The 14,119-nt window shown below is 45.6% G+C and overlaps 1 protein-coding gene across 1 annotated transcript in view; it reads right to left on the reverse strand.

The window, feature by feature from the left end:
- Nucleotides 1-1,245: 1,245 nt before the first annotated feature.
- HEG1 (heart development protein with EGF like domains 1) overlaps nucleotides 1,246-14,119 on the reverse strand; it is an 84,242-nt gene continuing 71,368 nt past the window's right edge. The window contains exons 16-18 of the mRNA XM_061410808.1: nucleotides 13,810-13,897; nucleotides 9,697-9,871; nucleotides 1,246-6,299 (exon numbers count right to left, since the gene is read on the reverse strand). Of these exons, the coding sequence (XP_061266792.1) occupies nucleotides 6,150-6,299; nucleotides 9,697-9,871; nucleotides 13,810-13,897 (413 nt within the window). The 3' untranslated portion in view covers nucleotides 1,246-6,149. The remainder of the gene's footprint in view (nucleotides 6,300-9,696; nucleotides 9,872-13,809; nucleotides 13,898-14,119) is intronic.

Raw genomic sequence — 14,119 nt, forward strand, 5'->3', positions numbered from 1 at the left:
AAACATCCAGGACACTATTAGGGAGTGTCTCATACCAGCTTGTTAGAGCCTGGGCCTTCTGGTGATGCTATAAGTTTTTATGAGGTCTATAAATATCTACCTGCATTTCTTTTTCCTGGCATCTCTCTTGTATCTAACCTGAAGTTCATGTTTGTTTTGTCAGGTGGCCTTAGGTCAACACCATTTAGTTAGGAGGGTTTAAAAGTTGTCCTGGCTGATATCAAGACAGGAGGACTCTGGCCTATATAATCTCTATATCATGCCCCTTACCTTTCATTACTTTCCAAACAATTGGAAAATGAGTGGGCCCTGCTGGAGTCATTTAAGTCCAAAGGTCTAAAAATAGTTTCTAGATTGTTACTTACTGGCAAATCAGTCCTGAGGTGAAGGCTCAACATGGCCAGGTCAGAGGTATAGGCAGGACAAGCACTCAGGCTAGCGTGTGGGTGGACAGCACCTAAACAGCTCCCGGGGGAGAGTGGGTGTGGACATGCTGTGATGTTTACAGTCTGGCTGAGCTGATTCGGAATGTGAACAGGGTCAGAGTCAGCAGATTCTGCCAAGGTCTCATGGGGGATTAAATGATGGGACAGAAAGCAGTGTGCTGCTCATTTCCATTCAGAGATGTTTGGTGGGCTGCAACCCTGATCTAAGCTGCCAAAAGGTCACCTTCATGTCCCAAGCTGCTATTACTGGCGTCTCCTAATGCCAAGGTTACTGTCACAAAGCATCTGAAAGGCTCATCCATCCCTGTCATGAAAGGCCCTCAGTAAGTAATTAATGAACAATCAGCCAAGCTGCCACACTCATTGGCCATGTAAATATGAGGCCCACAGCTCATCATCTTCAAGCTCCAACATCTCTCGACCACAGATCACAGATATGCTTACTTTACCTTCTCCTCTGAAACCTGAAGAGTGGGCACCCGGTAGTGGGAGGCATTCAGGAGGAAATTTTCTGTGTCCGAAGATTGGTTACCGGCTCTCTCCAACACACAGAAAGAACAGCAAACAAAGCAGGTGTTATCCTGAAGTAGGCTTTTCATCATTTAGGTCAATCCATCTGCCCATCCATCCATCATCAAGAGCATATTTCCTCACCCATAGCACTGAGCATACGAAACGGCTCAACCCCTGCTCTGCCATTAGAGTTCATGGTGTAGCTCCAGCGTTTAAATGATGCCCTCATGAAAACGAACCTGTTGTACTCTGAGGTGGTGTGTTTGTTATCACCAGAAAAACACAGTGAAAATGATATTGATTTTATTGCATTATTTTACTGACTAGAACGCCAGACTTAATAGTGGGTATAAGTATAAAAATAATCGAATTCTTACAAATAATATTTTGCTGCTACAGTACTGAATAATTAGTGAAGGTTGCAATTATAATACAACTTTAAATAACATTCTTATAATGGATTTAACACAATCAACCAGGGGCTAAGGTTTAAAGGTCTGCAAAGAGAAATTTGGGACAATGTGAAAACTCAAAAAGTTAATTTTCCAGCTACAGGTTTCATTTAACCAAAAATCCAACAACACAAACATTAATAAAACTCACAGCAACCCCTGATGAGAGGTCTTTTAAGAAACAGGCAAAATAATACAGAAACCTGGGTTAGTTTCCCAGGTAGACTGGTTCCATCCCATCCCTGTCTCGTCCCATCCTTCCTCCCCAAAAACTCTGCACCCGAAGTGCACTATTATGTATCCAAGAGAGAGAAAAAAAAAAAAGGTAAAGCCAGAATCTAACATACAATTTCTTTTAAATGTGCTCTTTACAATGCCTAGAAGACAGAGCCAGTATAAGATACGTCTCTTTTTAGACCTCAATTGTCCCCTTGAGTTGCACAGGGTTTTCTGTGAGCACTTTAAATCAAATAGGATGGATTATAACACACTTGAAAAGATACTTTAGCACAACAAATTAACTGACATTTAATACCTTAATCTTTCTGGGGATTCAAGAAAAGAAAAAGAACACATACTCAACAGGCAACTCTACAAAACTGTATCTGTTTCCAAGAATGCACAGGAGAACCTCTGAATGACGCTTTGTCAAGAAGGAAGGAATGGAATGTCCCTTCTAATCCCCACAGTTTCACACAGAAAAGAATCTCTCTGATATTAAGGGTGGTGTTCAATAAGATACAAAATACTGAGATACTGAACTTTGCATTCTTCCTCTCTCTGAAGAAGTGCTCTAGTTTTGAAATCAGTGTATCTTAGAACCATGGGTCAAAACCCTAATTTGGGGTGTATTTCACTTCACTTTTTTTCCTTCAACTAAACTAAGCCAGGAACAGTTGGCCTGGACACCACTCTAGCTTCTGCCAGCAGCACTCACAGTTACAGCAACAGGATGCCCCGACAGTGGGCAAGATGGCTTAATGGGGGCTCCAAAAAGTCACATGTGAGGACTGACCCTGATGTGTCTACTCTGGGAACTTTTATATCTGAATGAACATCATCCTTCAAAGACATTTTCGTGGGCAGCCATCCCGTCTTATCTTTGCAAAGACGTTGCCCTCTCATTTGGGCCAACATTAAGAATGACCTCTTCAAGAACTTAACAGTTACATCTTAGTTCTTGACCTCAAATACTGATAACTCAGCTTGATTACATTCTCCACTCAGCAATTTTGGCTCTAAATGACTTAGCTGCTTCTGAAAACAAACTTTTGTCAAAGGAGGAAGATTTGTCAGCATCTAAGACATTCAACTGAATAGGTTCCAGACTCTGATAATATTCACAAAAACATGCTTCCAATATGTGGGAAACACAGCCTCACCACAGGAACAGGGCAAGGCAGCACTCAGAAGGATGACTAAGTCTGGCCACGTCTGTCAAAAACCCAGGTCATCACCATACACTTCCTTCATCCAAAGCCACGTACCAATATGCTCCTTGCTAATAAGCATGAGCCAGCCACTATTAACAATGACCACAAGCATCCAAGCAATACATGTAAGGACCTGAAAGGACTTTTCAACATTTTGTTTTTGCACTTTATGGCATTGGTTTAGCTACTGCTTACCAATATTAAACACAACTTTTAAGCCCACTCTCTCAAGCTCTCTTTGATACTGGATGGTGAGGCATCTGCCAGGGAGGTGAGGCAAGAGGTACAGTGGGAAGAGGGAGCCAGGCAGAGGGTATGGGTCCTGGCTCTCTAAGCCAAGGTATTGATCCCCTCTGAAGGTTCCCATGTCCGAGAAATGGGCCCTCTCATGCCCACCTCACAAGGGTGGGGTGAGACCAAGTACTCTGCACAGAGCCTGGCTCTGCTGGGAACACATGAGATGCTCACTGGGACTATTTAGGCTTTCTAAAATGTCTTTAGCAAGGCTGGGTCATGGGGCAAAAAATAAAAGACACCAGATTTCAGACCCTCTGGAGCTTCGGCAGACTCCACAGATGATGGTAGGCCCCAGTGAGCACTGCCCTGCTCTGAGAGTCACCACGCTCTGGCATGCTGAATGACACGGTGGTTCCATGCAGCCCCACACTTTCCTACTGAGGTCTGAGCGTCTTATGGGCAGCTTCCTCAAGTGGGGCCCCACACAGGACCATGGCATTTCTGTGACCAGGAATCACTCCAGGTGCATGGACTAACCTGAACCTGTGCCTGGGCTCCTGGTCACCAGGGGAGCATCCAGCCTGTCCCCTCAGTCCCGGGGCTGTTGCCCCACCAGCTGTTTCCCAGCTCAGGGAGGACCTTTCTGAAAGGATTTTAACCCCAAGCAGGAATGAAGCCGGCCTCTCCCTTCCTCACCCAGGTGGGCAGCCAGCACTGGCACCCTAAGCCCCCACCCCTGCAAGCCGCCTAGTAACTGCATATGTGATGTGGCCTCAGCCTTGCAGGGTGCCTCCGTTTCTCACAGTCCAAGGAAAACAACTCTCTCAATCCACTGCACATGCACAAAACCACTCCCAGGAAAGCCTCTTTGAAACTCACAGCACACTCTGTTCTGGACGTTGGGATTCTGCTCCACAACACTCTGGGGACAGAACGCTTCATTCGGTGAAGAGTACAGCTTCTGGCCCCGGGCACAGGAGATGACCTGCCAGCTGTGATGTCAGCTGCAGGTGGTGGGCTTGTATGCCTGGGGACGGCCCCCACTGCGGCCCCGGGTCCCGGGGGCCAGCAAGGCTCTGCAGCAGGAGCCCAGAAGCAGCAGCTCCTCGCGGCCCGGCTTGCTGGCTCAGGTGAGCTGAGGCTAGGAGCTCGAGCTCTCCAGTTAGATGAGAGCCCACGAGGCACAGAAAGGCATGTCTGGTTGCACGGAGAGAGGCAAGACCCAAGATCTCTAACAGGTGATCCTATGTTAAGTTCACACCCACTGACAAAAAGCAGGGTTCTTTCCATGTGTCTCATGAGATGAATGCAATTTAAGCACTAAGTGATCACACCTGAAGAGTAACCTGGCCGCGGCGGGGCGACGGTGACTTGTGCAGATCACGGGACTCAGGAATTTGCACTCAAAACCATTAGGACGGGGATTACACTAGGATTAGATTCATTCTGAAGAGATTAGAGAACCCTGAAGGAACAACCATGCCTGGGCTAGAATGGTCTCCAAAGGCTGCACCATTTCCAGAAGTGTGGGTGTCACTGCACTCCAAGCTTTAGGATGAGAACAGTTATTTTACTTCTGTGTTCACTTCATCCCGAACCAGGATGTTCAAAAGCAGATGACAAAGATCATGGGTCCATAGCAGCAGGTAAAGGCACAGCATTGGCTATGCCCTCCTGGCAGGACCCACGCCACAGCCTCATACAAATGTGTGGAGCCGCCTCCCCGCAGGCAGATGCTCCATTCCCTAAACAGCCAGCAATCTTTAGTTCTCAGATGCTAACTTGAATTACACCCCTGTTTCAGGAGGGAACTCCATAGTAGTAGAGAGAGTTACAAATTACTGTTTGAGAGAAAATAAGTTATTTCTTCAATGAATAAATAGCTTTGAGTGGTTGGCTGAACCAACCAACCAACTCTGAGTTTGTGGACGAGATCAGGGCTCCTAGCAAAGATGCCACACTGGTGGGTAAGCAGACATGCGTGTGGTTCCAGCCCAGCTCCCCGTTCTTCCTTGGGAACCGCATACCTGGCTTCCCAAAGCACTGGCGTCTCAGAAAATGGACACACCTGTTTAGCCCATTTCCTGAAGCACATTCAGCTGCTTTTCCATTAGTGGTGAAGTACCTACCAGCTTGGACCCAACCTGCATTCAGACTTCTGCTCCACACACAGCAGCCTTGGCCTCGAGGATGGAGGTCTGAGCCCACACCCCGTGCAGTGCCCTCAGGGCCAGCACCTTCCCCCAGGGTCCTTGCCCAGTGCCCATAGGGCTCACCATGGGGCGGCTGGATGCCTCAAACTAGAATCAAATGAAACTTGTTTTGCTCTGATCCAGATATGAATGGTAACATGAGAAGTAACCGCAAAGGAATAATCCTAGATAAATGTGTCCCTTTGACTGAAGAAAACAAACTGGAGCTGTGTGCTTCGCCTCACAAGTTTCAGTTCCTCCCTTTGGGGTTGTTTGGAGAACGTTGCACAAGAAGACTTGGGAGCGTGTGAAAATGCTGCATGCATGTTAACCTGCAGCAATTCCAAACACTAGTGGCATGTCCTTCAGCATCTACTGTTCAGCATGTAGCTACTGGGCAGGAAGACAACGAAAGAGCATTTCACTGTAAATGAATCACTGAATAGAGTCCTATGGAAGTGTCTGAGGAGAAGAGGCCTTTCTAGAGCAGTCTTGGAAAGAATCTGAAAGGAGGCCTCCCTCCCTCCTTCTGCATTTACTAAAGTGCAAACTGAGGAAAACCTGGGTTCCTGCACGGATGCCTAGTGATCAGCCCTAACTAACAGCCACTCCAGAGCTGTGGCCATGCTGCGGTCACGCGGGGACTTGAATGGATTGGCCCGTGTTCACATTCACAGTAGCAATGAAGGTGCCGGGTGAGCAGCCTGCAGTTCCACATCCAGGGGCTCCAGCTGTCCCCTCCACTGTGGTCACGTCCCCCCATGCCCATCCCCTTTCTGCTGCCTGCTCAGGGATGGCTCCACTAGTCCTGGGAGCGGCTCCAGGGTGGTGCTCCCCTGGTGCAGTCAGAGCAAGGGGCCCCTCTCTCTTCTGCATTTAGAAGTAGTCTCTTCTCCTGCTCTCATCACTGATGAAAGATGGGTTATACTGTCCGGGGAAAATGCAAGAGTGCCGTGATCCTGGCAATCCAGTGTAGGCCGGGTAGAGTCCATTTCGTTCAAGTTCAGGATTCCTTACACTTGAGGGCTGGTGGCCAAAGAGAAAAGAAGAAAAATCAATTTAATCTTAGGTTTAAATCTAATAGATAACAAAAAAAGAAACAACGAATGCTACATTTTGATGAATTTTAAATGGAGGCAGCTATACTTAGTATGAGAAACGCTGGGCTGGAAGAAGCACAAGCTGGAATCAAGATTGCCAGGAGAAATATCAATAACCTCAGATATACAGATGACACCACCCTTATGGCAGAAAGTGAAGAGGAACTAAAAAGCCTCTTGATGAAAGTGAAAGAGGAGAGTGAAAAAGTTGGCTTAAAACTGAATATTGAGAACACTAAGATCATGGCATCTGGTCCCATCACTTCATGGCAAATAGATGGGGAAACCGTGGAAACAGTGTCAGCCTTTGTTTTTTTGGGCTCCAAAATCACTGCAGATGGTGACTGCAGCCATGAAATTAAAAGACACTTACTCCTTGGAAGGAAAGTTATGACCAACCTAGATAGCATATTCAAAGGCAGGGACATTACTTTGCCAACAAAGGTCCGTCTAGTCAAGGCTATGGTTTTTCCTGTGGTCATGTATGGATGTGAGAGTTGGACTGTGAAGAAGGCTGAGCGCCAAAGAATTGATGCTTTTGAAGTGTGGTGTTGGAGAAGACTCTTGAGAGTCCCTTGGACTGCAAGGACATCCAACCAGTCCATCCTAAAGGAGATCAGTCCTGGATGTTCTTTGGAAGGACTGATGCTGAAGCTGAAACTCCAATACCAAAGCCACCTCATGCGAAGAGTTGACTCATTGGAAAAGACCCTGATCCTGGGGCAGGAGGAGAAGGGAACGACAGAGGATGAGATGGCTGGATGGCATCACTGACTCGAAGGACATGAGTTTGGGTGAACTCTGGGAGTTGGTGATGGACAGGGAGGCCTGGCGTGCTGCAACTCATGGGGTCACAAAGAGTCAGACACGACTGAGCAACTGGACTGAACTGAACTGAACTGATACTTTGCAGAGCAAGGTCTCACCTACAAGTCAGGACCTCCCAGATTGTCTCTTTATGGAACCTGGGACCCTTTGTCCATATTTTAAGGGCAGAGTTTTAGAAACATTATATAATCAAGAGCAGCCCAGGGACCCAGACCTGGGTTAATTATTCCCTTGATTATTATCAAAAGTAATGATTATCTGATTACTATTTTGACTTTCAAAAGGCGTTTCTCTCTGGAGCTCAAAGGCTTTACTTTTTTAAAGTAATTTTATTTATTTATTTATGGCTGTACTGAGGTCTTCGTTGCTGTGCAGGCTTCTTGTGACCGTAGCTTATCTTATTGAAGAGCACAGGCTCTGGGGCACTTGGGCTTCAGGAGTTGCAACTCCCAGGCTCTAGAGCACAACAGGCTGAACAGTTGCGGCCTGCAGGCTTAGCTGTTTCTCAGCTTGTGGGATGTTCCCTGGTCAGGGATTGAACCCAAGTCTCCTGCATTGGCAGGTGGATTCTTTACCACTGAGCCACCAGGGAAGCCCCAACACAATGGCTTTAGATCCTCTATGGCATTTAGTGGTACATTACCATCCCAGCTGAGACAGGGGCCTGGCCTTTGCAAGGTTGTCTGGCCACCCATCAGAGGGAGTTAGGACCCCAAAGCAGGAGGCGAGCTGATTCTCGGGTGTCTCTCTGATCAAATCCCAGCTTAGTGGGTCGTGGCTACCTACCTAACGCAAAAGGAGCCCCTAAACTTAGACTCTGCCTCTACAGACTGCTCAGCTTACTGTCTGAAATGAAGACGGGGCTCATTTAAGTTCATGACTGCATCTCTGTAAGACAACTCTTCAGCTATTGGCCTGGGAACATGCAGCAAAGGTGGGTCTTGTGACGCTGCAGGCCTGTCAGCTGCTCTGTCCTGGCGTTGCTCTGAAGAGCCTCTAAAGGAGGGTATGAGGGTGCGGGCAACCCAGGAGAGATACAGGCTTAGTTTCAGCTGCAGTTACCAGAGGAAAAGAACTTGCCTGACAAGCCAAAGGGAAAGCAAAGCCCTTATGTAGAAATAGGGCTTCCCTGGTGGCTCAGATGGTAAAGAATTTGCCCACAATGCAGGAGACCCAGAGTTCAATCCATGGGTCTGGAAGATCCCCTAGAGAAGGGAAATGGCAACCCACTCCGATATTCTTGCCTGGAGAATTCCACGGACAGAGGAGCCTGCCAGGACACAGTCCATGGGGTCGCAAAGAGTCAGACACAGCTGAGCAACTAACACTATGGGGAGGTACCAACAGGAACATTTGAACCAGATCGATCTTCGTAACTACGGTTATCTTTCCCCTTGTTTCTTTTTGTTTTTCTTCTATGCCAGGTTCAAAATTTTCACAATCTGTTGAAACTATAGCTTCCTTAGCATGAATCGCCTCTCCCATCCAAAGTCTAAACCCACAGGTTAATCTCTATAGCAACCAGAGAGACTGTGCTTTTAACAGGATTGCCTAAAGTGATTAAGTCCTCACAGGCAAGGTTTCATTGCTGTACCTCTAACGGCTTTGCACGGCTTTGCGTCACCTGATGACTGTTTATTTTCCAGCTCAGGTATCCCTGCCTGTGTTTGCTTTACGGCTGATGCAGTGTAACACAAAAGAACTGAGCAGGCATGGGAATATGACATGGGTTATTCAATGTGGGACAAAAGAAGCAAGGGTTCAAGGTGGTCTCCCATCTTTCCAAATGACCCAGTCCAGGGCCAGACATAGCAAATTATTAAAAACCTATTGAATCCTCTAAACCTTTTGACAAGTGCTGGTTGAGGATGACATTGAATTATCCTCTTTACACTTTTTCCCAGTCCCTCAGTTTCAACTACCGAACCACATGACATAAAGCATGGCAGACAAGAGACAGAAATGAAAGGGTCAAAGACCAAATACCATTAAATTCTTTCTCTATCTTTTAACTTCCAGTTCTATAACTTAAAAGCAAGTTCAGTGACAAGACATTTATTGCTAGAACCTCATAAAGTACATACTGTGCTCTTTAGAAGTACTCGTCATATCTCAATGTTGAAACTAATAAATACTATGCAAAGAGATAGTAAGTAAATTGAATATTAAATTGTATGAGACAAAGGTATAGGCCACCATTCTCTTTTACCCTTAATAAGCTGGAGTGTTTTTACTACAACAAAACAGAATCCCTTGCGAGTTCCCTGGTAGCCTGCTGGTTAGGACTCAGCGCTTTCACTACCAAGGCTCACATTTAATCCCTGGTCAGGAAACTAAGATTCTGGAGGTTGGAAACTAAGATCCTGCAAGTTGTGCGTAGTGACCAAAAAACCAAACCAAAACAAACAGAAAAATCCCAAAACAAAAAAACAGAATCCCTTTAATTCTCCAAGGAAGTTGGAGCTGGGAGGTCACTTGGGCATGGGAATACACACCGAGTAATACACGTCTGTCATCTGGAGGAGGTTTTTGGTACTTCCATTCTCATGCATTTCAATAGCTTCTCGGCCCCATTCTTGTGAGCGAGGGTTCTTGGGGTACTCAGCATATGGGGACATCTGGAAATCCCCACTTTTGAAGATAAGTTTGCTTATGTCATTTTTATTCTTTCTGCATGGTAAAAAAAAGAATTGAAAGTTCTGTGAGGAAATGATATTTGTGAAAATACCATCTAGCTTTTCAACAAGGAAAAACAAACCTAAAGATACCACTGTATTTTTTTTGTAATTGCCCACTGAGAAATGTTGTTATTGTTCTTATTTTTAGTATTTACCTATAAAAATGCAACTAGATGTAAATATATTATATGCAAAAAGCTTCCAACCAAAATGGTCAGGTTACTGGGGGAAGAGAGGACAAAGACAGCTGCAGTGGAGCAGATTTAGACTCTACTGGGGGACAGAGATCACTGTACTGTGGGGGCGGGCAGGGAAACAAGAGTCATAAATTCACAAGGTGTTGGAGCTAGAAGGGCTTGATGGTTCTTTAGTCCAGGGGTTCCCAACCTGCTCCAGGAGCTCTGGGGATGGGGCTTTGTGAAGGATATGACTTCTCTTGGGGTAACAGTTTGCCTCTAGCAAAGCTGGGACTAGAATTCAGGCCTCCCAACTCCTTGGCCAGTGCTCTTCCACTTCATGAAGCTGTTAGGGGGAACCATGACAGAAACCGCCACCTGGCCAGGCAAAATAGTAGCCATTTGCGTGAGCTACCTTACAACAGGAGGTCCTGGTAAGGAACTCAGAACTAATGAGCTACCCAACCGGAAGAACTTGGGAGAGGTCAAAAGGAGAGAGGAGACCCCAGTCCATATGTCCTACCGACCTCCCAGAATCCTCCTTGCTGGAGTCCATCTTGGTTGAGTAATGCGTGCACCACCAGGAAGGACTCTGAGTCAGAATGACTGGCCAGAGACAGCCCGAAACTAACCCATCACCATGAAATCGGAGACTGCGAGCCACGTGGCAGAGCAGTTCTCCTGGGTTCCCTTACCCTGCCCTTCTCTGCCCGGACACCCCTTCCCAAAAAAGTCTCTTGCTTTATCAGCATGTGTGTCTCCTCAGACAGTTCATTTCTACATGTTAGCAAGAGCCCACTCTCAAGCCCTGGAAGGGGTCTCCCTTCCTACAATAGAGCTACTTCACAAACCATGAAAATAGTATGTTTTGTTGGCAGAAATGCCCACCTATATATATACCCATATAAATCCTCATGTCAGCAGGGCAGGGAAACCCTAGCACAAGTTCCTTACCATTGAGAGTCCTCTGACTGCAAACTGTTGGAGAATATATTATTCACCTTCTGTAACAGGCCTCAGATCAGACAGTAAGATAACCTGGAGTTTTCTCCCTCCACCTCACTTTGCTGTAAATGAACTTTCTAGGGAAGACACCACATCATTCAGAATCTTAAAATGTCCAGCCATGGGCCTTAGGTCCTGTCTCTCTTTACAAGCTGAGAACAGATGTGCCTTTGTGCTGCTCCCTGAGGGGTGGAGCATCCGGTCTCAAACAATGCCTCAATGATTCACAACGACCTTCTCCCAGGGACCAACAGTCACAAACTTTCCCCAGATGGCTGTATTACCTGACAGGGTGCTTAGTAGACAGGTGGCTTCTGTGCCCTGCAGAACTCAAGGTCTGTCTCTCTAGCTCCTAGTCTCACACCCAGAACTTTATTTCTACTCGTGCGGTTTCTCTTGGATGCTTTGATGGCAACTTTGTAAACGACAGGTCAAGACTGAACCCTGAAGCCTGCGTCCCTGGGTGGGAGCAGCTGGCCCTCTGCAGCCTTCCTGGAGATAGAGATTATTTTAAAATGCCCTTTGGGTCAATGGTCAAAAAGATAATTTGCTATTTTTGTAGGTCCCCTCCATCAGACATGTCAGGGTAATTCCTGCTATTTATTACCATCTAAACCAAAGATCTGAGTTTTCCTTTAAATGAATAACCACAGAGAAGGGAACTGACTCCTTTTTCTTCCTTTTCCATTCAAAACCCAATCCTACTGCTATCCAGGAAGCCTAGAGCCAAGCTTACTACTGTCTGCTTATCTACATGTCTGCCACTTCTCCATTGCTAAATATTCAGGCAACCCCTTTCATCTTTGTTCGCTTCTTAATTTTCCCATTTAAAGTGTAAAAGTCAATGGCTGTTGGTATCCTCAGGGTTACGCAGCCATCGGTCGTGCAATTTTAGAACAATTTCATCACCCCAGAAATATACCCCACACTCTTAAGCCATTCTTCCCCAATTCTTCCCCTGTCCATCCAGCCCTAGGCAACTGCCAGTCTACTTTGCCTCTCTTGGATTTGCCTATTCTGGACATTCAAATAAATGGAATCATACAGGTATGGTCTTTTGTGACTGGCTTAATTCACACAGCACACTATTCTCAAGGTTTATCCATGTTATAGTGTGATTCAGTATCTCATTCCTTTTTATGGCAAACAACACTCCAACGTATGGATATATCACGTTTTGTTTATCTATCCATCAGCTGATAGATACTGGGTTACTTTCACCTTTTGGCTATCATGAACAACTCCGCTATGAAAACTTATGCACGCGTTTCTGTGTGAATACCTGTTTTTATTTCTTTTGATACACGAGTGGACATGCTGGGTGGAACGACAACTCTGCTTGACGTTCTGCGACTTTTTCAAAGTGGCTACACCACTGTACATTTTCACCAGCAGTGTATGAGTGTTCTACTTTCCCCACGTTCTCACCAACACTTGTTATTTTCTAGTTTCTGTTTGTTTTAGTGACCATCTTAGTGTTTGTGACCATCTTAGTGTTTGTGAAGTGGTATCTGATGCTGTCGGTTTTGACTGCATTTCCCTGCTAAAGACATTGAGCATGCTTCCGTAGGTTTATTGGGTATTTGCATATCTTCTTTACAGAAATGACAATTCAAGTTCTCTGCCCATTTTTAACTTGGTTGCCTTTGATAGGGACAGAGTAAAGGAACAAAATAGGTGATTAAACAGTTAATCCCACTAAGGGATCATGAGTAAAGAAAAAAGTATGGGAGACCCTCTATAAGTTAATGATCACTCCAGAAAGCAGGTTTGCTTAACCACAAACCCAAGCTGCCTTGCTTTGAAACAAAACCATGCCACACAAGCACAAGGCATGCCCCAAACAATAAAACAATGGTAAAACAAGACCCACATCCTGCCCAGTAAGGTCAGTAAGTTAATGATTCCCAAGACGTGTTCCCCTGTGCACACTAAAAACAAAAATACAGGGAAAAGAAAACATTATGCTCAAACCTGAGATGGTTTACTATTTTTAGCAGAGGTTACCACCCTTCTGCTAACTTAAACAGTGCCATGATAGTCCTGGCTTGATCAAGCAGGAATAAGAAAACTCCCCGTGTGACACGGAGAAGGAGCCGATGACGGAAGCTTGACATCTGCTCAACAATGGCCATCTCCCCTGCCCCATTCTTCTTTTGGTTATAAAACTATGGCCCACTAAGTTCTTAGTGCAGCACCCTCCTGCCCACCTGCTTGTAAACCTCAAAAGCATCCTGTTCTCATAAATCACTTTTCATCCATCACTTTGCTGAATTTTTTCTGCACCAAGACAGAAGAACCTACACTCTACTAAGTCCCAAAACGTGTTCTGTGGTTTCACCTTTTTATTACCGTTGTAAGGATTCCTTATTTTTCTAGATACAAGTCTTTTATTAGGCATATGATTTGCAAATACTTTCTCCTCTTCGGTATGTTGTCTGTTTTCACTTTCTTAATAGTGTTCTTTGAAGTGAAGAAGTTTTAATTTTGATGAAGTCCAATCCCTTTTCTTCTGTTGCTTGTGCTTTTGAATATTCTTTTTTTTTTTTTTTTAAGTGAAAATCCCATTTGCTGTCCTTTTCTTTCCCCAGTGGCACTATCTATCATGAGTTTCCCTTTTTTTAATGGTTCAGTCACACAATAGGATTTAATACTGTAAACCACCCCACACATTCTTTTAAAAGGGTAAAAAATTGACCCTGGCTTAGCACAGGCAAAGAGGATTAGACTGTGGACTCTTGGCACTCACCTGCAACAGGTAACAATCAGTGCGATGCCCAGGATGAGTAGAAGCCCACCTCCTGCAGCCGCGATCACCACAGTGATAAGCTGATAGGCTAAACAGGTTTAAAAAGGAGAAAAGTGGATTGGGAGCAGACAAAGAATGAACAAAGGAATGCCCCCAAATGGTCCCGTTCCCCACCCCACGGCTACCCCATGCCTCAGCTGGTGACCACTTTTCATTTTCTGGGCCCCCAGCAAAAGCTACTTGGGCCAGTTCTGCAATTTCTCCATCGAAGAGGGAGCAGAATGAGCCAACCCAAAATATGTCTCTTTGG

This window comes from Bos javanicus, chromosome 1 (assembly GCF_032452875.1).
Source record: "Bos javanicus breed banteng chromosome 1, ARS-OSU_banteng_1.0, whole genome shotgun sequence".
In the NCBI taxonomy this organism is placed as follows: domain Eukaryota; kingdom Metazoa; phylum Chordata; class Mammalia; order Artiodactyla; family Bovidae; genus Bos; species Bos javanicus.